At 42.3% G+C, this 24,379-nt stretch overlaps 1 protein-coding gene across 6 annotated transcripts in view; it reads right to left on the bottom strand.

Moving 5' to 3' along the window:
* Positions 1-24,379, bottom strand: part of NTNG1 (netrin G1) — a 479,224-nt gene that overhangs the window by 151,253 nt on the left and 303,592 nt on the right. For 3 of the 6 annotated variants that reach the window (XM_069737381.1, XM_069737384.1, XM_069737386.1), the window contains exons 5-6: positions 5,163-5,183; positions 2,039-2,077 (exon numbers count right to left, since the gene is read on the bottom strand). In XM_069737381.1, the coding sequence (XP_069593482.1) occupies positions 2,039-2,077; positions 5,163-5,183 (60 nt within the window). Of the gene's footprint in view, positions 1-1,239; positions 1,306-2,038; positions 2,078-5,162; positions 5,184-24,379 lie in introns of all 6 variants that reach the window. The other 3 variants (XM_069737380.1, XM_069737382.1, XM_069737385.1) reach the window with 2 other exon arrangements.

Genomic DNA, 24,379 nt, shown 5'->3' with positions numbered 1-24,379 from the left:
TTATAAGCAGTGCCGAGCACGCTCACTCATCAATATTTAGTAGCACTGTAATCATACTGACCTGAAGAATTAAATTGCCAGGTCATTTTTTATTACAGAATCATTGTCATAAAACCAAAACTAAAATACATTGACAGAATTGTTTTTTTTCACCATTTTATTCCAATGTAATTTTTTTGGCCTTGTTTAAGTGCGTTTTATGGTGAATTAAATAGAGTTATTCAAAACTACAACTTGTATGGCTATGGCGACAGAAAAATAGAAAACGTAGTGCTCTGAAAACAGGAGGAGGAAAAAGCTAAAGCACAAAAATGGAAAAATGTCTGGCTCATGAAAGGGTTTAGTCCTTGCTTACTATGGGTTTTTTGAGTCCGGTGGGCAGTCCTACCCGTGCAGGGAAGGCTGTCCTCCTCACTGGATTTATAAACTCATAACTAGTAGGGATTTAAATTAATGATATGAAAGTTATAGCAAATCTTTGCTGCAAATTTTCATTCTGCTTCACTCATGCTGCTCGATAGTGTGTTATCATTGATTCAGCTGTACTGATTGAACATTAGTGTGGTTGTTTGTACACTGACAATATTTGGCGTCTTATAATAATGTTGAAAAGCCTTTTGGGCTAAATAGCGGATGGCATGGTTCTCTGCAGTCTCATTTTCTATACTTATTATATTTCACTATTTTTGTTGTTTTTTCTTTTGTTGGCATTTTTTTAAATTATATTCAGTATTTATTATATTTGTTATTTTTTACAATTTCTTTCCCTCCTTGAATATTAACTAAATTGGAAAGAAAGGGTTAATTCTGCGTCGCCAGTGGATCAAGGATTAGCATCCAGAAAAGCGGTTTATTAGTTACCGCGTTTCGAAGCTCAAACCATCTTCATCAGGACAAAGCACAATGTGTGAAATTATGATTTGTCCCGATGAAGAAGTTTTGAAACGCGTTGGCTAATAAACCGTATTTCTGGATACCGATCCTTTATCCACTGGGGGAGCAGAATTAACCCTGTTTTTCCAATCTGGTTTACATTGATATGTGGGTCTGCAGCCCCCTTAAACCTATTAGTGGTTGTGGTCACACAATCATAACAGGTGCCTTTGGTCTCCTCACTGTTACTCGGATAAAACCCCTTTGCGCTTATTGTTATTTCAGTTTTAGTCACCTCTTCCTTGAATATTGCCATAATCACATAGACTGCAGTAACGATGACGGACAATGCTATGGACCTCCTACCTTGCTTTGGGTTTGCAACATCTAGGAAAGTGGCATTCGTCTTAATTCTATCAACGTTTGCCGGTGCTGTGTATGTCAGAGAAAAATTGTGAATCGTTATTTAGAACTGTAAGCACCAGGCGGTGGCACTCGGGAGCAGAGCAAGGGAAAGTCCAGTGGAAAGGTAGAATGATCATTTGGAAAAGGCCACAGGGTCAAATTGTCTCTAGTATTGAAAAAAGCTGCATTAGCATCTTACGATTAAAATTCCAACCTAAGGGCAGAGACAGACTGCCGTATAACTCGTGCAATTATCGCATCGAACTTCACGGACTGGCCGGCACCTCTCCTGACCTGAGCAAGACAGTATGATGTATTTCTATGCAGCTTTCAAGCTCAGGTCAGGAGAGCCGACAGCCAGTACGTGTTTTACAATGCAATTCTTGATCGAGATATATACGGCAGTCTGTCTCTGCCCTAACTTAAAAAATTCGACTAAAATTAAACTTTTAAAGGCACCAGACAATTTTTATGCTCAAAAGTATGCACACAAACTCTCAACCATTTCCAATACTAGATCACGGAATGACGGAATACAGGATGCCAGGCTTTTCTAAGTCCATACAAGGAAGGGAAGAAGAAAATCTAGCCTACAAATGTCCATCGGGATATTCTAATGCCAATGTATAGAAACATGGATCGCAAAGATGTAGGAACTGCAGGAGGATCAAAGCTCTATTGCAAATACACTCACAAATCGGCAGGACAATCATGGAGACACAGGGATTATATAGAAAGACGGATTTAATAAAATGGTTACCTGAAGTGATGGGCTGCTTCCGTTTTTTGTCCTGAACGGCTGCCATAAAAAGACAGGTTTGTCTCATTTAGTTCATGGTTTAATGAGTAGAAGCATAACTTTAGCTGATATTATGTCTTATATTATAGCGCATGTGACATTGCCAGTATAATATAAGTGATGCTATGAATTCCCCAAACGGCTACCTGGGATCAGACATGCCACTGTTTCTCACTTGGGTGGACAGAAGACAGGAAAGGGTTGAAGTTGCTGAATGGGAGAGGATGAGGGTAAATAAAATGTTATGTGTCAAGATTCTCACTTGGCATACACTCTGTTATTCCGCGTAGTCATTAGAGTCTATTACGTTGTTACTGTGCACTCGAGTGAGCCAAAGACGGCATTACCGGGAACCGTCCAGACCTTCAGCATAGGAAACTGACCTTGTTATGCAAAATGAATTGTCAGGCATACAGGCTGGGTGACGCTGCCCTCGGAATGAGCTTTTCACTCTTTACAGGACCCCAATGTAGATTAAGTGTTCATCACATAATCCACCGAGAAATTTTAGGAATTCTCGCTCTGTCTTTATGGACCAAATGACTGGATAAATTCCAAATATGTGCTAAAAATGAGTGTAAAATGTTTCTCATTTTTATGTACTTGTTATTTAAGTAATTTAGCACATATAGTATGTATATATTCTATATGCATTACATGTGTAATGTCTGATATTGTCTGTACATGTCCCATATGAATTGTATAATATTATGGTGCTATAGAAATAAAATGATTATTTGTTACTATTATTTGCTAAATATTGTGCACTGAAAATCAGTCGAGTGATATCTGAGAAGAATAAGTCCAGACGGTCTGGATTGTCAGAACACAGAGAGATAGTAAGGCTACTTTATTAGTTAGTGAAGACTTTGGAAGGGGGAAAATACTTTGTACAGTTCTATAGGTTGCAGGGGAGTGTGAGTATATCGAGTTACTTGGCATTTATGGGTAACATAAGCATAAGAAGTAAATGGGTTTTATAAATGTATATTAAAATATTACGCACATCTTATGTAGATATTATGCACTTTTTTTAAAGAGGTCGTTCCACTTGATGATCTCGTACGTATTATCTCATGACCCTTTTAACGATGTAGTGAGCTACTATGGATAAAAAATGCATGGTAATACTTTTGCATAAGGTGGGTTTACTGCAGCACTTTTCCTCTGGCTGAGAGTGGAACAATGATATAACAAGTTGACTATAAATTAAGACTAAGGAGTCATTGCCTGGAGGCGTGTACTTCTTCTAAAGCATGAATGAGACTGACCAATCATAAGCAGTCAGCAGCATACAAGCAAAAATAAACACGCCCCATGATAGCTTAGAACATGCTTTATCCTTTGTGAGACATGTAATGACAGACAGTTTGCTCTCCACACTGGTTTCACTGCAGAGCTGTGTGCGATTACAAGTGAGAGCCGGTAGTAGAGCAGTGATTACTTATACCTTTCAGATTTGATCTCACAGAGCAGTTAGGTAAGCACAGCAGAGTTGACTTGACAGCACTGTAAAAATGATGTGCTTGTGATGAGTCAAAGCTCAGCTCTGCTGTACTTCCTCTTCTCCCACACTGACGTTTTGTAATGAAACACAGTCTGGAGTGAGATCAGTGAGCTCAGACTGTCTGTTACTACATGTTTCATACAGGAGAAATCCTGTTCTAAGCTACTGTGGGAGCGTGTTCTTTTTTTTCCTGAAAAGCTGCTGCCTGCTTATGATTGGTAATTTCATACAGGGGAAGAAATTCACGCCCCAGTGAAAAATTTCTGGCAATCACCCCTCAGACTTAACATATATTATGACCTAAACTTTACAAGCTATGTTTTACTCAGCTCTGCAGTCACTATTCAAAGGTATGGCCAGCTTAACATGCTACCATTTCTGAAAGGTCCTCTTTTAAGTCCCTTTTACATGAGCCAATGCAAACTGTATGTGAACTGACCAGATGAAGAGATGTGCTGCTGAAGATTACTTTTTAGCGCATGACTTTTGCTGACTGACTGCTGCCATGTTTACATAGCCACTGATTGGGAACAACCGTCCTTATAAATGATCCTTTGCCTAATTATCAGCATGCGTGAAAGAGCGTTAAGGGCATGTCGTGTGAAAACATCACTGGAGAACCATCTCAAGGGCCTTGTGAAATATGGATATGTAATAGTGTCTTATTTTTGACAAATTTTCCAACCTTATTGTTTTGGATACTATCTTTCACACTTGAGAACAGACGTGTAACATTGGTGCACATTAACAATTTAGAGTGTCTGACGTGCTCAGTAAATGAAATCCTATTATACAGTATGCGTACAGCCATTTTAATGGAAAGCTAGGGTGATGATGGCAAGGAAATGCATGGTGTCAGAATATAGTGAGATGTCATGTACTGAGAATCAAGTGGACTAACAGTATCTACAGTCGTACCAGGATTCTAACAGTCTGGTCACCCATTCTTTGTTATATACATAGACAAACACATGAGGAGCAGGATCAGATGGTATGGGGGGTATGGAAAGCAACCACATCATGCAAAATAAGCAGCACAGAACCAAACATCCACCAAAACACACCTCTACTGCAGGTTCAATGGGGCGTCCCCTATTAGTAAGATAGACAGATACAGTATAGGTACATATATATGTATAAGCGCTGACAAAGACTGCCAGGACAATAGATTGCCTGAACTAATCTGGGGAAATCAAACTCATATATAGTATATATATTGCAAGTAATATCACTTTCTGCAATCAGTGATTTGTGTGTTCATTTCTCTATCTATCCCCATTGATTTAATCATCTGTCTGTCTCCGTGTCTGTATATGTGTCTACTTCACGCTCCGCTCAGCGCCTGTGCGGAATATTTCAGGCATATAAAACCTGGTACAGACAGGCCGAGCTGGTTCCTGTCAGACCTGTCATAAGACGAATCCACTCTTCTCTCTGATTCAATTGTACATGTAAATGCAGCAAATATTATCCTGTCTTTCCTGCAAGCTTGTTCTTTCACTGCCGCTCTGTGTGGCTCTGATGGATGTTTGGAGAGGACTAGAATCATTGCACGTCAAACACTCAGATTGTACTCACTGCTGGGCATGTTGGATACACCTATGAGAAAGAACAAGAGAAGACATGTTATGTGCCGGTAATACAGTCACGGAATATACACGTACACACACGCAATGATATAAGAGTGACACGTCTCTTTTATATTCTATCATAGTTTCGAAAAAAAAACATGGAAAACAACACCAACTCGAGAATACCCCTGTCATGCATCACTAGACCCTGTCCAAGACATAAAACATTGTACCAGTTTACACAGGAGTAGTACAGGTATTATAGACATTTAGACTAACAAACTGTTAAGGCTGGTGGAACGCACCAAGTAAATATAGGTGTTATTATTGGTGCGTTCGCAGCCCGGGGTCCACCGTGCAGGAGGAGAACCTGCTGCTAGCAAATGGCACTATATGGCGGTATAAGCGAGCTCTGTTACGTCACAGAGTCGCTGTGATAGAAAAGCACTGTGTCCTGTTAATCTCACAGGAGTACACAGCTAACTGCTGAGCTGATAGCAGTCAGTGGTCATGCAGTCAGAGAAGCACACAGACAATTCCTCACCGGAGGTGCCGGTATTCTAGTGGCTCATTTATGATAATAATCTTTATTTTTATATAGCACTAACATATTCCACAGCGCTTTACAGTTTTGCACACATTATCATCACTGTCCCCGTTTGGGGCTCACAATCTAAATTCCCTATCAGTATGTCTTTGGAATGTGGGAGGAAACCGGAGAGCCCGGAGGAAACCCACGCAAACACGGAGAGAACATACAAACTCTTTGCAAATGTTGTCCTTGGTGGGGCTTGAACCCAGGACTCCAGCGCTGCAAGGCTGCTGTGCTAACTACTGCGCCACCATGCTGCCCCTTATTTCAGCTGGGCCCTGAATACATGCACACTCGTCACCGGAGGTGCCGGTATTCTAGTGGCTTATTTTAGCCGGGCCCTGACCACAAGCATACATGACCACACTTGCGCAAATCTCACGAAAAAGATTGATACTAGCGCATGGCTGTGCGGCCATGCGAACCTTTTATAGTTGCAGCAACTTCAGGACCTTCCTAGAGGACCAATGGGAGTTGCTTTAGGACCTGAGTGTGTGACCCCTGACCTCCAATGAGAGGTCTTCCTTTGGGCATGCTCAGAAGGGAGAAAGCAGGACTTAGTCCCAGAAGCAAGTCCTCGCCGCTGACCAATACTAGCTATAATGGCAGAGCCTGGAAGAACAGCAGTAGCCAGATGCAGAGTATCTGCCTGAGCCAGATGCTGGGACCAACGTCCCGACTGAGCAGGCTCCACTGCGGCTGGAGAAGAATGGGAGACCGCAGCGGAGATGGTTCGAGATTCCCCCTGTGCAGAGGCGGGAACTCGTGCCCTAACACAAACATATTTAAACCCTTAGAGACCGAGACAATTTTGACCTTAATGACCAAGCCAAATTTTTGAATTTTGACCAGTGTCACTTTATGACGCAATAAGCTTCAAGACATCCCAGTGATCCATTCCTGAGATTTCATACTTTATGAAATTGGTAAATTTAGATTGAAATGTTTTGAATTTATTTGTGAAAATATCATAATTTTAGTGAAAATTTAGAAAAATTTGATATTTTCACATTTTCTATTTTTATATCCTTAAACCAGTTAGTCATGCTCTTCAAAATTATTAATACATAACATTTCCAATATGTCTACTTTACATCTCCATCATTTTTCAAACATCATTTTATTTTGTTAGGATTTTAGAATTAATTTTTCCTCTAAATGTTCCTTCTGCCCCATTTTTTTTTCCTTTTTTACATGGAATAGCATAAGAAAATGGATCTCACAGTTTGTTACCCAGTTTCTTCTGAGCTTGCAGATATCCAACATGTTGTCAGAAACCGCTGTTTGGACAAATGGTAGGGCTCGGAAGGAAAGGAGCACCATTTGCATTTTGGGACACAAATTTGGTTGAAATAGATTATGAGCACATGTCGCATTTGTATGGCCCTTAAGGTGCCTAAACAGCGGAAAACCCCAGCAAGTGACACCATGTTCTAAACTATACCCCTCAAGTATTTTATCCAGTGGTATAGTGAGCATTTTGAACCCACAGAATTTGAAAACGTTAGCTTGTCATACTGAAAAAAAATTATCATGAAAATGTTTCTTTAGCCCCCAATTTTTCCCTTTTGCAACAGGTATCACAAAAAGTGTACCCCACAATTTGTTACCCACTTTCTTCTGAGCACGGTGATATCCAACATGTACTCAGAAGGTTCTGTTTGGTCCCAATGGCAGGGCTCGAAGGGGAAGAAGCGACATTTGGTATTTTAAATGTTAATTTGGCTGGAATAAATTGCAGACACCATGCCTCATTTGCAGAGCCCTTGAGGTATCAAAACAGCAAAAACCCTCGGCAAGTGACCCCATTTTAGAAACTAGACCCATCAAGGAATTAATCTCAAAGATGTATTGAGTATTTTGAACCCATAGGTGCTTCACAGAACTTTTTAAAATGTGGATGTGAAAATAAAAATTACATTCTTTCCCAATAAAATGTTGTTTTAGCCCCAAATTTATAATTTTCATAATAGATAATAGGGAAAAAACAGACATTATAATTTGATAAACAATTTTGCCATAACATGATACCCCATGTGAGGTCAAAAACTCTTCAGGGACATGATAGGGTTCAGAAAGGAGAGGGCACTATTTGATTTTTGGAGAGTAATGCCAAAATGCAGAAAGTCTCCCATTTTGGAAACTAGGCTCCTCAAGAAATTCAACTAATTGTGCACTGGTTATTTTTACCTTACAAATGATTCACATAATTTTATAACACTTAGATTTGAAAACAAAAAAATACCTTTTTTCACTAAAATGCTGTTTTAGCATCAAATTTATAATTTACACTTGGGGTAATAGGAGTAAATTGACCCCATAATTTGTTAAGCAATTTCTCCCAAACACAGTAATTCCCCAAATGTGGTCAAAACTGTTGTTTGGGCACCTGATAAAACTCGGAATGCAAAGAGCGCTATTTCATTTTTGGAACACAAATTTGGACATCATGTTGCATTTGTAGAGTGAGGTGCCAAAAAAAGTATAAAAACCCACAAGTGTCAACATTTGGCAAACTAAACACCATAAAGAATTAATCTAGCATGTTTAACCCACAAACTACATGACAGAATTTTATAAGATTGGATGTGAAAACAAATTTTTTTTTACTTAGCCTAAAAGTTTTAATTCACACAGGGAGTAATAGGAGAAAATGAACAGGACAATTTGTCATGCCATTTTTACTGAACATGGTAGTTTCCCATATGTGGTTGTATACTAGTGTTTGAGCACACGGCAGGGATTGGATGGGAAGGAGGGTTACTTGGCTTTTAGAATAGAAACCAACCCAGCTGCATATCAAAAGCTAAGAAATGGGGCACCTATGGTGGTCCACCCTAAAACAGCTACACCAACTCCAAAAAGCATGGCAAGCTTACCCAGGTCTGTGAAGTAGAGAGGTGTCACTGGTCACCCCATGGACGGATAGGGCTGACATCCGTCCTTGGGGTCACCACCTCTCTACTTCACAGATCTGGGTAAGCTTGTCCTATTTTTAAGTATTATCCTGCGTGATTTGTGATTACTTAACTAAATGGGGGCATCCTTTCCCGTGGTCTTGTTTTTGCATCATGACTATAATATAATGCCTCTGATACCTTGCACTGCTGAGGTGGTTACCTCTTTCTTTGTCTGTACCTCCTTGGAGTATGGGTTACCTTATTTAATGTGGTTTATTTGTTCTTTTTGATATTTAATAAAGATTTATACTGTTTTTTAGTAAAATTATCGCCTGGTACTCCTTTTTCTCCTATTTGCCTTGGCTTTTAGAATGCAGATTCCGTTTGAATAGATTCTGGGCTCCATTAACTGAGCCCATGAGGTGCCAGAACAGAAGACAACCCCCCATGTGACCCCATATTGGAAACATCACTGGTCAAGGGTTTCATCTAGAGGTGTAGTGAGTATTTTGAACCCATAGGTGCCTCACTGAATTTTATAACATTGGGATGTGGAAACATAACATCCTAGTGGTAAAAATGATTTTTTTCTCTTATTGAAAATGTGTCAAGGGCTAATAGGTGACAAGGGCTAATAGGTGAAATTGGATCCTACAATTTATTGTGCAATTTCTCCTCAATTCGGTGATGCCTTATATGTTGTCAGAAACTATTGCTTGGACACACGTCAGGGCTGAAAATGCAGGAGCGCTATTTTGCTTTTGGAGCATAGATTTTGGTAGAATAGTTTACGGCAACATTTGCGAAGCCCCTAAGGTGCCAGAACAGCAGAAAACCTCCAAAAGTGACCCCATTGTAGAAATTAAACCTCACAATGAATTAATCTACAGCTGCAGGGACCATTTTGTAACATTCTAGCCATGCTTTATTCTGGAAAATTACAAATATGCCAGTTTGTTGCCCATACATGGTGCCCCATATATTCGAGGGCCCCCATACAATGTGCCCAGCTGGTACCACGCACCCCGTAAATTGTTAATTGAGCTCTCCTTGCTACAATAATGTCAAACATGTAGCCACTTACTGTGGTTTAGGCACAGTGGAGCTCAGAAGGAGGGGGACATTTGGATCTGGGAGCGTAGATTTTACTTGATATTCTTTGAAGGAGTGTTGGAGATGTGTCACTTTTTCCACAATTTTTATTCTACCAGTAACATGGAAAACCCTACATTTCCAGTGACAGATGGTGGACCTGAGTGGGGGCTGGTTTTGTGTGGGATAATTTTTGTCGGGAACATTTTGGGGCACATAACATTTTTTGATCACTTTCAGTATAAAGCAGGGATCACATTCTTGTGTTCTACGCTGAACACTTACCTCGGGGCTTCCATGTAAATCCCACATAAACCACTCACTATAATGAGGCAGATGGAGACACTATGGACCTTACTTAACATCTGCTATGGTGGGATCCATCTTTATAGGCGTGGACAAAACTGCGGTTGTCCACAGTTGTGCGCTAAAAAGATACCTAAAGTAATGTGACACTACCAGAAAAGAGACCAGACTGAGTCCAAAGTGACTCCAACTGCCTTATTATTATGAGTGGTTCCATCAGGGGTTTTGTCTGAATTCTTTGGATTTACATGCAAATTGTCTCTTCAGAGAGGAAGAGGACTAGAACTCTAGTGCCACCTATTGGAAGTAGCAATCCTAACAGTCAATGTCGACCCTTTAACGAGCCTTGTCACATGACTTAAGATAATAGCCAAACCAGAATCTCAATTTGCAGACACTGTGTTTCGGGGTACTGCCCCTCGTCAGTGCAAAGTGGAGATCTGGTTTGGCTGATTGAGAGGCGTCTGACTGGGATCCAAGAAGTATCGTTTCTCCTTGCGGAGAGTGACATGATAAGCATGTCGAGGTGAGGAGACTTAAAGCCGCAATGCTCTTCTGGGAAATATGCAAATTGTCTCTTCAGAGAGGAAGAGGACTAGAACTCTAGTGCCACCTATTGGAAGTAGCAGTCCTAACAGTCAATGTCGACCCTTTAACCCCTTCCCGACCCATGACGCCACGTAGGCGTCATGAAAGTCGGTGCCATTCCGACCCATGACGCCTATGCGGCGTCATGGAAAGATCGCGTCCCTGCAGGCCGGGTGAAAGGGTTAACTCCCATTTCACCCGATCTGCAGGGACAGGGGGAGTGGTAGTTTAGCCCAGGGGGGGTGGCTTCACCCCCTCGTGGCTACGATCGCTCTGATTGGCTGTTGAAAGTGAAACTGCCAATCAGAGCGATTTGTAATATTTCACCCATTATAACGGGTGAAATATTACAATCCAGCCATGGCCGATGCTGAAATATCATCGGCCATGGCTGGAAATACTAGTGTGCCCCCACCCCACCCCTCCGATCGCCCCCCCACCCCCCCGATCTGGCCGGTACACTGCTCCGGCTCCCCTCCGCCCTGTGCTCCGCTCCCCCCCGTGCTCGTGTCCGCTCGCCCCGTGCTCCAATCACCCCCCCGTGCTCCAATCACCCCCCCTGCACTCCGATCCACCCCCCCCCGTGCTCCGTTCCACCCCCCCGTGCTCCGTTCCAGCCCCCCCGTGCTCCGTTCCACGCCCCCCGCGCTCCGTTCCACCCCTCCCGCGCTCCGATTCCCCCCCCCGTGCTCCGATCCCCCCCCCCGTGGTCCCACCCCACCCTATCATACTTACCGATCCAGCCGGGGTCCCGTCCGTCTTCTCCCGGGCGCCGCCATCTTCCAAAATGGCGGGCGCATGCGCAGTGCGCCCGCCGAATCTGCCGGCCGGCAGATTCGTTCCAAAGTGCATTTTGATCACTGAGATATAATCTATCTCAGTGATCAAAATAAAAAAAATAATAAATGACCCCCCCCCCTTTGTCACCCCCATAGGTAGGGACAATAAAAAAATAAAGAAATTTTTTTTTTCCCACTAATGTTAGAATAGGGTTAGGGTTAGGGGTAGGGGTAGGGTTAGGGGTAGGGTTAGGGGTAGGGTTAGGGTTAGGGGTAGGGGTAGGGTTAGGGTTAGGGGTAGGGTTAGGGTTAGGGGTAGGGCTAGGGTTAGGGCTAGGGTTAGGGTTAGGGTTAGGAATGTGCACACGTATTCTGGTCCTCTGCGGATTTTTCCGCTGCGGATTTGATAAATCCGCAGTGCTAAACCGCTGCGGATTTATGGCGGATTTACCGCGTTTTTTTCTGCGCATTTCACTGCGGTTTTACAATTGCGATTTTCTATTTGAGCAGTTGTAAAACCGCTGCGGAATCCGCACAAAGAAGTGACATGCTGCGGAATGTAAACCGCTGCGTTTCCGTGCAGTTTTTCCGCAGCATGTGTACAGCGATTTTTGTTTCCCGTAGGTTTACATTGAACTGTACACTCATGGGAAACTGCTGCGGATCCGCAGCGTTTTCCGCAGCGTGTGCACATACCTTTAGAATTAGGCTATGTGCACATGGTGCGGATTTGGCTGCGGATTCGCAGCAGTGTTCCATCAGGTTTACAGTACCATGTAAACATATGAAAAACCAAATCTGCTGTGCCCATGGTGCGGAAAATACCGCGCGGGAACGCTGCGTTGTATTTTCCGCAGCATGTCAATTCTTTGTGCGGATTCCGCAGCGTTTTACACCTGTTCCTCAATAGGAATCCGCAGGTGAAATCCGCACAAAAAACACTGGAAATCCGCGGAAAATCCGCAGGTAAAACGCAGTGCCTTTTACCCGCAGATTTTTCAAAAATGGTGCGGAAATATCTCACACGAATCCGCAACGTGGGCACATAGCCTTAGGGTTAGGGTTGGAATTAGGGTTGTGGTTAGGGTTAGGGGTGTGTTGGGGTTAGTGTTGTGGTTAGGGGTGTGTTGGGGTTAGGGTTGTGATTAGGGTTATGGCTACAGTTGGGATTAGGGTTAGGGGTGTGTTGGGGTTAGTGTTGGAGTTAGAATTGAGGGGTTACCACTGTTTAGGCACATCAGGGGTCTCCAAACGCAACATGGCGCCACCATTGATTCCAGCCAATCTCGTATTCAAAAAGTCAAATGGTGCTCCCTCACTTCCGAGCCCTGACGTGTGCCCAAACAGTGGTTTACCCCCACATATGGGGTACCAGCATACTCAGGACAAACTGCGCAACAATTACTGGGGTCCAATTTCTCCTGTTACCCTTGTGAAAATAAAAAAATGCTTGCTAAAACATAATTTTTGAGGAAAGAAAAATGATTTTTTATTTTCACGGCTCTGCGTTGTAAACGTCTGTGAAGCACTTGGAGGTTCAAAGTGCTCACCACATATCTAGATAAGTTCCTTGGGGGGTCTAGTTTCTAAAATGGGGTCACTTGTGGGGGGTTTCTACTGTTTAGGCACACCAGGGGCTCTGCAAACGCAACGTGACACCCGCAGACCATTCCATCAAAGTCTGCATTTCAAAAGTGACTACTTCCCTTCTGAGCCCCGACGTGTGCCCAAACAGTGGTTTACCCCCACATATGGGGTATCAGCGTACTCAGGAGAAACTGGACAACAACTTTTGGGGTCCAATTTCTCCTGTAACCCTTGGGAAAATAAAATATTCTGGGCTAAATAATTATTTTTGAGGAAAGAAAACGTATTTATTATTTTCACGGCTCTGCATTATAAACTTCTATGAAGCACTTGGGGGTTCAAAGTGCTCATCACACATCTAGATAAGTTCCTTTCAGGGTCTAGTTTCCAAAATGGGGTCACTTGTGGGGGGTTTCTACTGTTTAGGCACATCAGGGGCTCTGCAAACGCAACGTGACGCCCGCAGAGCATTCCATCAAAGTCTGCATTTCAAAACGTCACTACTTCAATTCCAAGCCCCGGCATGTGCCCAAACAGTAGTTTACCCCCACATATGGGGTATCACCGTACTCAGGAGAAACTGGACAACAAATATTGGGGTCAAATTTCTCCTGTTACCCTTGGGAAAATTAAAAAATTCTGGGCTAAATAATTATTTTTGAGGAAAGAAAACGTATTTATTATTTTCACGGCTCTGCATTATAAACTTCTATGAAGCACTTGGGGGTTCAAAGTGCTCACCACACATCTAGATAAGTTCCTTTGGGGGTCTAGTTTCCAAAATGGGGTCACTTGTGGGGGGTTTCTACTGTTAAGCCACATCAGGGGCTCTGCAAACGCAACGTGACGCCCACAGAGCATTCCATCAAAGTCTGCATTTCAAAACGTCACTACTTCACTTCCGAGCCCCGGCATGTGCCCAAACAGTGATTTACCCCCACATATGGGGTATCAGCGTACTCAGGAGAAACTGGAAAACAACTTTTGGGGTCAAATTTCTCCTGTTACCCTTGGGAAAATAAAAAATTGCAGGCTAAAAGATCATTTTTGAGAAAATAATTTTTTTTTTTATTTTCATGGCTCTGCGTTATAAACTTCTGTGAAGCACTTGGGGGTTCAAAGTCCTCACCACACATCTAGATTAGTTCCTTTGGGGGTCTAGTTTCTAAAATGGTGTCATTTCTGGGGGATCTCCAATGTTTAGGCACACAGGGGCTCTCCAAACGTGACATGGTGTCCGCTAATGATTGGAGCTAATTTTCCATTTAAAAAGCCAAATGGCGTGCCATTCCTTCCGAGCCCTGCCGTGCGCCCAAACAGTGGTTTACCCCCACATATGGGGTATCAGCGTACTCAGGACAAACTGGACAACAATATTTGGGGTCCAATTTCTCCTATTATCCTTGGCAAAATAGGAAATTCCAGGCTAAAAAATCATTTTTGAGGAAAGAAAAATTATTTTTTATTTTCATGGCTCTGCGTTATAAACTTCTGTGAAGCACCTGGGGGTTTAAAGTGCTCAATATGCATCTAGATAAGTTCCTTGGGGGGTCTAGTTTCCAAAATGGGGTCACTTGTGCGGGAGCTCCAATGTTTAGGCACACAGGGGCTCTCCAAACGCGACATGGTGTCCGCTAACAATTGGAGCTAATTTTCCATTCAAAAAGTCAAATGGCGCGCCTTCTCTTCCGAGCCCTGCCGAGTGCCCAAACAGTGGTTTACCCCCACATATGAGGTATCGGCGTACTCGGGAGAAATTGCCCAACAAATTTTATGATCCATTTTATCCTACTGCCCATGTGAAAATGAAAAAATTGAGGCGAAAAGAATTTTTTTGTGAAAAAAAATTACTTTTTCATTTTTACAGATCAATTTGTGAAGCACCTGAGGGTTTAAAGTGCTCACTAGGCATCTAAATTAGTTCCTTGGGGGGTCTAGTTTCCAAAATGGGGTCACTTGTGGGGGAGCGCCAATGTTTAGGCACACAGGAGCTATCCAAACGCGACATGGTGTCCGCTAACGATGGAAATAATTTTTCATTCAAAAAGTCAAATGGCGCTCCTTCCCTTCCGAGCCTTACCATGTGCCCAAACAGTGGTTTACCTCCACATGTGAGGTATTGGTGTACTCAGGAGAAATTGCCCAACTCATTTTAGGATCCATTTTATCCTGTTGCCCACGTGAAAATGAAAAAATTGAGGCTAAAAGAATTTTTTTGTGAAAAAAAAGTACTTTTTCATTTTTACGGATCAATTTGTGAAGCACCTGGGGGTTCAAAGTGCTCACTATGCATCTAGATAAGTTCCTTGGGGCGTCTAGTTTCCAAAATGGGGTCACTTGTGGGGGAGCTCCAATTTTTAGGCACACGGGGGCTCTCCAAACGTGACATGGTGTCCGCTAAAGAGTGGAGCCAATTTTTGATTCAAAAAGTCAAATGGCGCTCCTTCCCTTCCAAGCCCTGCCATGCGCCAAAACAGTGGTTTACCCCCACATATGAGGTATCAGCGTACTCAGGACAAATTGGACAACAACTTTCATGGTTCAGTTTCTCCTTTTACCATTGGGAAAATAAAAAAATTGTTGCTAAAAGATAATTTTTGTGACTAAAAAGTTAAATGTTCATTTTTTCCTTCCATGTTGCTTCTGCTGCTGTGAAGCACCTGAAGGGTTAATAAACTTCTTGAATGTGGTTTTGAGTACCTTGAGGGGTGCAGTTTTTAGAATGGTGTCACTTTTGGGTATTTTCAGCCATATAGACCCCTCAAACTGACTTCAAATGTGAGGTGGTCCCTAAAAAAAATGGTTTTGTAAATTTCGTTGTAAAAATGACAAATCGCTGGTCGAATTTTAACCCTTATAACTTCCTAACAAAAAAAAATTTTGTTTCCAAAATTGTGCTGATGTAAAGTAAACATGTGGGAAATGTTATTTATTAACTATTTTGTGTCACATATCTCTCTGGTTTAACAGAATAAAAATTCAAAATGTGAAAATTGCGAAATTTTCAAAATTTTCGCCAAATTTCCGTGTTTATCACAAATAAACGCAGAATTTATTGACCTAAATTTACCACTAACATGAAGCCCAATATGTCACGAAAAAACAATCTCAGAACCGCTAGGATCCGTTGAAGCGTTCCTGAGTTATTACCTCATAAAGGGACACTGGTCAGAATTGCAAAAAACGGCAAGGTCTTTAAGGTCAAAATAGGCTGGGTCTTGAAGGGGTTAATGAGCCTTGTCACATGACTTAAGATAATAGCCAAACCAGAATCTCAATTTGCAGACACTGTGTTTCGGGGTACTGCCCTCATCAGTGCAAAGTGGAGATCTGGTTTGGCTGATTGAGAGGCGTCTGACTGGGATCCAAGAAGTATCGTTTCTCCTTGCGGAGAGTGACATGATAAGCATGTCAAGGTGAGGAGACTTGGATTTACATGGAAACCCCAACATCAGTGCACAGCGGAGAGCACAGGATAAATGTGAACATAGCCTTATTCCGATTTTTGGGAGATGGAATGAACAAATAGACAGCGGTGCAAGAGTAGTTCTTATTTTTATTTTTGCGCTTTTTGAGGCGGATTTATTCTTTTGGTCTGTGCAATTAAAGTGATACCAGATTCATATTGTGTTTTTTATGTTTTGCTGCTATCACTAACTTTTTTCTTTTTGGCGAACAGAGCTGTATGAGGGCTTATTGTGTTAGGGATGAGTTGAAGATTTTTTTGTATCATTTTGGGCAAATAATTTTTTTATCGCTTTTTATTCCATTCAATTATTGTTTTTACATTTTTTTAGCGCCGTTCACCATGTACAAAAAGTGATGAGACCAATTTTTTCTTCAGGTCAGTACAATCACAGCGATACCAGATTTATATATTTTTTATGCTTTGCGGCTTTTATGCACTTAGGGTACGCTCAGACTAGTGTATAAATAATGGGTCTCATTCTCATCTGGGAGAGTGGGATGATTTTTCTCACTTGTCATCCATGTGTTGTCCTTATACAATCTGTTTTTTTTTTTACTCAGCAGCTATTAATCATTTACAGGACCACTTACGGTTTACTATGGTACAGAATTGTAATGTATCCATAAAAATCAGATGCTATACTGATGGTCCGAACGGGATGCAATTTTTTTCTCACACCCATCAGATTTCGGAGTGAAATTGCAGTATGTTGCCATTTTTTTGTCATGTAAAATGCAGCTGGGAAAAAATATGCAGATCTGCACGGCCTCATAATATAACCCTGGGCTGAATGCAATCTGATTTCTTATCGGATTACACTCGTCCGATTTATATGCTAGTGCGAGCGAGCCCTATAAGCAATATTTTACAAAAATGAACTTTTTTTGCATCGTTATATTCTGAGAGCTGAAACTTTTTTTAATTTTTTTTTGCCAAATGAGCCATATTAGGGCTTGCTTTTTTGTTGGAAGGTTTGGCTTTTTCTTTTATACCATTATTTGTTTTTTTATAAATGGCTTTATGACCATTTTTATTTGATTTTTAACCCCTTTCTGACCTCGGATGGGATAGTACGTCCGAGGTCAGATCCCCTGCTTTGATGCGGGCTCCGGCGGTGAGCCCGCATCAAAGCCGGGACATGTCAGCTGTTTTGAACAGCTGACATGTGCCCGTAATAGGCGCGCGCAGAATCGCGATCTGCCCGCACCTATTAACCAGTTAAATGCCGCTGTCAAACGCAGACATTACGTTTTTTAGGTCGCCGCGACATTGCATTAAAATGCAATAACGCGCGATCAAAAGAACGTATCTGAACCAAAATGCTATCATTAAAAACGTCATCTCGGCACGCAAAAAATAAGCCCACAACCGACCCCAGATCACGAAAAATAGAGACGCTACGAGTATCGGAAAATGGCGCAATTTTTTTTTTTTTAGCAAAGTTTGGAATTTTTTTTCACCACTTAGATAAAAAATAACCTAGTCATGTTAGGTGTCTATGAACTCGTACTGACCTGGAGAATCATAATGGCAGGTCAGTTTTAGCATTTAGTGAACCTAGCAAAAAAGCCAAACAAAAAACAAGTGTGGGATTGCACTTTTTTTGCAATTTCACCGCACTTGGAATTTTTTTCCCGTTTTCTAGTACACAACATGCTAAAACCAATGATGTCGTTCAAAAGTACATCTCGTCCTGCAAAAAATAGGCCCTCACATGGCCAAATTGACGGAAAAATAAAAAAGTTATGGCTCTGGAAAGGAGGGGAGTGAAAAACGAACACGGAAAAACGAAAAATCCCAAGGTCATGAAGGGGTTAAAGAATATGGATAGCTTAGGGGGATTTTTTTTTATAAATGCATGTAATTTGAAATAAAAATTATTTTTACTATGGGGTGTCCTAAAGAGATGTTGCATAACTTTCCTCGTATAGACTCAGTTTTGCATTATCTATTGCTGGTTGTACAATTATATAATGAGCGATCTAAAAATCCACCAGTGAGCTCATTATGATGGAAAATTTTGTAACACTTTTAATTGTCTTTTTCTGAACTCTTGTCAGCTGATTTATGACCAAAGAATACAAAGAATGATTCTGAATCAAGTTAACAGAGATCAGAAAAACAGATAAAATAGTAACAAATTGGAAGAATGAGATCACTGATTAATTCTTAATTAAAGGATTATTCCCATCTCCAAGATCCTATCCCAATACGTAGTAGTTATAATAATAATAATAATAATAATAATATTAGCAAAAACCTCCAATTAGAATGTAGTATAGTTTTTTTTGATTCGCTCTGTCTCTTTCCTTATGTGCAGGCATTGCAGGACCTTAGGTATCCATGGTTATGACCACTAGCAACTCGCTAACTATCACTATACTAGTGGCCATAACCATGGATACCTAAGGTCCTGCAATGCCTGCACATAAGGATAAAGATATGGAGAATCTGAAGAACTATACTACCTTTCTAATTTTAGGGCTTTGCTAATATTATTATTATTATTACTCATACTACATATTGAGATAGGATCTTGCAGATGGGAATTCCACCTTTCACTTATTCAAAAGCCAGGAAGCATGTAAATAATAATAAAAAAAAAGATTTAAACCCAGTGGCAAAATGCTTAACCTCTTCCTGAGTGGGCGACTGGATGTGGATGAACCAATTTGAGGAGCCAATCGCAACATGCTGTGATTTTCTTTTCTCATGTTGACTCTGCATGAGAAAAAAATGCCGATTTGCTCTGCCCCATAATATAAGAGTGGGCTAAGCGCTCATGTCTTTCTATCCTATTTCTCGTGGTCGATACTGACTTTCAGGATTGCTTCTTCCAATTTGTGGCAGCAGATTTCCTGCCCTCGTCCTCTCTGAGGAGGCTATTTGCATCATCCAGCAGGCACACACAGTCATAATAATAGCTGGCATGTCGTAATGATAAGTCGATGATGATTGTCTTTAGATGGGTAATTCACTAATGTTTAAATGTTATTCTGTATGTGGACGGAGGTGCAGGCATCTGGAAGAATTTATGTAAGACACCTTAAAATTATGTTTTGGTTTTAAAAGGTCTACCCAGGTCTGGAACTGAGACTTCGGCACTTTCAAAGTCATTCTATCGGGATATAAATCATTTGTTAATGGATTACAGGCAGACCAGGTCAGCTGCTACTCGCACTTCCTGCCGTTATTAGATTACATTCGTATCACCATCAGTTCTCCTCTTGTTTCTTCTGTCAGCTGGCCCCGGATTAAGCTCTATATTAAAAAAAATTAATTGAGCAGAATGATAGCAGAAAGCATTAAACCACTCATTGATCGAACACCTCATTGATTCCTCCATTACAAGCAGGCTGCATTAACCTCTCCTTTCTAGAGTATTTTAGAGTACACTAATCACAAAACCGATGCTTTCCATGGGCATTTTATTTCCTTACTATGGTGAGCTTTCATTTTAAGTCCACAAGCTGTGCTAGAACTTAGATCATGGATCTAACAGACAATAGTGACTCATGAGTCTCTTGGCCACCATTACAGGTTCGCCTATGAAAATTCTACGCAAACTCTTACAGTATAGTAATTATTGTAATCCAAAATGTATGTATGGGTACGAAGATTGAAACAGATCAAAATCATGGTGAGTCCCAGTGAATGAATGAAGCCTGTGTGAATCAAAGTGGCTGGAGAATGAATTTGCATGATTCTCGATAATCTAAAATTTGCAATTGCTTGGAAACTACATGTGGGGGAGAAGAGAGTGAGAAAGAACCCTCCTGCAAGAAGAGAAGAGTTTAAACTCTATAGGAGAGAGAGGACCCCGCTGACCATAAGAGTACACTCTACAGGAAAGAGAGGACCTCGTTGATCATAAAAGCGTGAACTCTACAGGAGAGGGAGAGAACCCTGCTGACCATAAGAGCTTACACTGTACAGGAGAGAGAGCATCCCGCTGACCATAAAAGCTTACACTGTACAGGAGAGAGGACCCCGTTGAACATAAGAGCTTACACTGTACAGGAAAGAGAGAGAACCCCGCTGACCGTAAGAGCTTACACTGTACAGAAGAGAGATGACCCTGCTGACCATAAGAACTTACACTGTACAGGAGAGAGGGGACCCTGCTTACCATAAGAGCTTACACTGTACAGGAGAGAGAGGACCCCACTGATCATAAGAGCTTACACTGTACAGGAGAGAGAGAGAACCCTGCTCACCATAAGAGCTTACACTGTACAGGAGAGAGAGCACCCCGCTGACCATAAGACCTTACACTCTACAGGAAAGAGAGAGAACCCCGCTGACCGTAAGAGCTTACACTGTACAGAAGAGAGAGGACCCTGCTGACCATAAGAGCTTACACTGTACAGGAGAGAGGACCCCGCTGAACATAAGAGCTTACACTTTACAGGAAAGAGAGAGAACCCTGCTGACCATAAGATCTTACACTGTACAGGAGAGAGGGGACCCTGCTTACCATAAGAGCTTACACTGTACAGGAAAGAGAGAGAACCCTGCTGACCATAAGAGCTTACACTGTACAGGAGAGAGGGGACCCCACTGACCATAAGAGCTTACACTGTACAGGAGAGAGAGGACACCACTGACAATAAGAGCTTACATTCTACAGGAGAGAGAGGACCCCACTGACCATAAGAGCTTACACTCTACAGGAGAGAGGGGACCCCACTGACCATAAGAGCTTACACTGTACAGGAGAGAGAGGACACCACTGACAATAAGAGCTTACATTCTACAGGAGAGAGAGGACCCCACTGACCATAAGAGCTTACACTGTACAGGAGAGAGAGGACGCCGCTGACCATAAGAGCTTACACTGTACAGGAGAGAGAGGACCCCACTGACCATAAAAGCTTACACTGCACAGGAGAGAGAGGACCCCGCTGACCATAAGAACTTACACTGTACATGAGATTGAGTACTTCGCTGACCATAAGAGTTTACACTCTACAGGAAAGAGAGGACCCCACTGACCATAAGAGCTTACACTGTACAGGAGAGAGAGGACCCTGCTGACCATATGAGCATACACTCTACAGGAGATGACCCTGCTGACCATATGAGCATACACTGTACAGTTGAGAGAGGACTCCGCTGACCATAAGAGTTTACACTCTGCAGAAGAGAGAGAGAGGACCCCACTGACCATAAGAGCATACACTCTACTGGAAAGAGAGGATCCCGCTGATCATAAGAGCTTACACTCTACAGCAGAGAGAGAGAACCCTGATGACAATAAGAGCTTACACTCTACAGGAGATGACCCTGCTGACCATAAGAGCATACACTGTACAGTAGAAAGAGGACTCCGCTGACCATAAGAGCTTACACTCTACAGTAGAGTCATAGCTGCAATGCATTATGGAGAAGCCCATGGAAACTCAAAATAACATTAGTCTGCTCTCTGATGCCTCAGCAGTGTAAGAGATGATGCCGGGCAAGTTTTTTTTACGAACCACAAATCCAATCTCAAAGTTTTCGACTTTGCGTAAAACTCAAAATTTCAGGAAATCTTACTTGAACTCGATACTCTGTTGATCGATCCCCTTGTCTCTGCTCAATACTTGTTATTTGCATTGCTGTCAGTAAGTCAGCAACATTGAATGCAGGGATCACAGACTTGTCCTTCAACTAAGCCTAAACTAGAAGTAGATCTGACACTCGTACATAACCATAGAGCAGGAACCATGGATGATCTTGCTTGAACTGTCTGGCTGAATGAGCACTAAAATTCACATTATTCTGCTGATTGGAATACTGTATGCCCTTAGTATGCTTCCATGCATGCTTACATTTATACTGGTATTCAATGTTAAAAAATAAAAACATCCCACATTTGCATCTATTATGCCTCTTTTTCTCATATAATATAATTCTTTGCATCTGTTCTATAAATACAAATTTAGACCTATAAGGATAAGCTTACAGAGTAAAATGTAATAAATTAAACTACAGCAGCGTTATCTCTGCCCCAAGAATAGAGAACTCTAAAGAGTAATGATGTGTTGTTGATATTTACATTTATTCATTTTACAATTTTCTTTCAAAATTGCTTAAGATTTTTTGAAACTTTTAGTTCTCTTTTCTTTTACAAATACAATAAAGGAACATATACTTTACATGTAAAGAGAATTCATAGAAAATATGCTATTTGTCTTACACCTGACTTTAACCCCCTACCGACATTGGGCGTACATTTAAGGTACCATCACATTAAGCGACGCTGCAGCGATATAGACAACGATGCCGATCGCTGCAGCGTCGCTGTTTCGTTGTTGTGTGGTCGCTGGAGAGCTGTCACACAGACAGCTCTCCAGCGACCAACGATGCCGAAGTCCCCTGGTAACCAGGGTAAACATCGGGTTACTAAGCGCAGGGCCGCGCTTAGTAACCCGATGTTTACCCTGGTTATCATTGTAAATGTAAAAAAAAAAAACACTACATACTTACATTCCGGTGTCTATCGCGTCCCCCGGCGTCAGCTTCCCTGCACTGTGTAAGTGCCGGCCGTAAAGCAGAGTGGTGACGTCACTGCTGTGCTCTGCTTTACGGCCGGCTGGCGCTGACACAGTGCAGGGAAGCTGACGGCGAGGGATGCGACAGACACCGGAATCTAAGTATGTAGTGTTTTTTTTTTTAACATTTACAATGGTAACCAGGGTAAATATCGGGATACTAAGCGCGGCCCTGCGCTTAGTAACCCGATGTTTACCCTGGTTACAAGTGAAGACATCGCTGAATCGGCATCAGACACGCCGATTCAGCGATGTCAGTGGGTGATCCAGCGACGAAATAAAGTTCTGGCCTTCTAGCTCCGACCAGCGATCTCACAGCAGGATCCAGATCGCTGCTGCGTGTCAAACACAACGATATCGCTGTCCAGGATGCTGCAACGTCACGGATCGCTATCGTTATCGTTCTAAAGTCGCTCAGTGTGAAGGTACCTTTACCCAAATGGTGAGCAGCAGGAATCGGAGCCTGGCTACATGATTACAATCAGCGTTTCACAGAAGTAATACTTTGAAGATCCGGCTAATGACCACAGCTGAAGAAAAGATTAGTCCAGTGCCTCTCTGGTTGACTCTACCCAATGCTACTAGAAGCAATTGATAGTTCTTTAGGAGAGATAGGTCTCCAGGAGAGATCTGTCAATCACCTATTGCTGTGCTGGGATGAGCTGGCCAGAGGCGGAGCCGGGCTAATCTCATCTCCTTTGCTATGGTCCTTAGGGTACCGTCTCACAGTGGCATTTTGATTGCTACGACGGCACGATTCGTGACGTTCCAGCGATATAGTTACGATCTCGCAGTGTCTGACACGCTCCTGCGATCAGGGACCCCGCTGAGAATCGTACGTCGTAGCAGATCGCTTGAAACTTTCTTTCGTCGTCTAGTGTCCTGCTGTGGCGGCATGATCGCATGGTGTAACAAAGGTGTGCACAATATTGTATACGATGTGCGCATAGTAACCAACGGCTTCTACATCGCACATACGTCATGAAATTATCGCTCCAGCGTCGTACATTGCAAAGTGTGACAGCAGTCTACGACGCTGGAGCGATATTGTTATGATGCTGGAGCCAGGGGCGGACATACCATTGGTGCAACCTGTGCGGCCGCACAGGGGCCCAAGAGGTAAGGGGGCCCATTTCTTGCTCCAAAGCAAGTGCAATTTTGCATTTTTAGGAGTTCTCGGGCTGCAAAGGGCCCATATATTTTTCTTGCACAGGGGCCCTTTTTTGACTGTGTCCGCCAGTGGCTGGAGTGTCACGGATCGTGCCGTCGTAGCGATCAAAATGCCACTGTGTGACGGTACCCTAAGCCGAAGATTCAAGGCATATTTACTGTGAAAAGCTGGAGAGTTTCAGAGATTAATATACCCAGCTGTAAC

The sequence above is a fragment of the Ranitomeya imitator genome, chromosome 8 (assembly GCF_032444005.1).
Source record: "Ranitomeya imitator isolate aRanImi1 chromosome 8, aRanImi1.pri, whole genome shotgun sequence".
In the NCBI taxonomy this organism is placed as follows: domain Eukaryota; kingdom Metazoa; phylum Chordata; class Amphibia; order Anura; family Dendrobatidae; genus Ranitomeya; species Ranitomeya imitator.
Note: the sequence above shows the minus strand (reverse complement) of the source record. Positions and strands in the feature narration are given on the sequence as shown.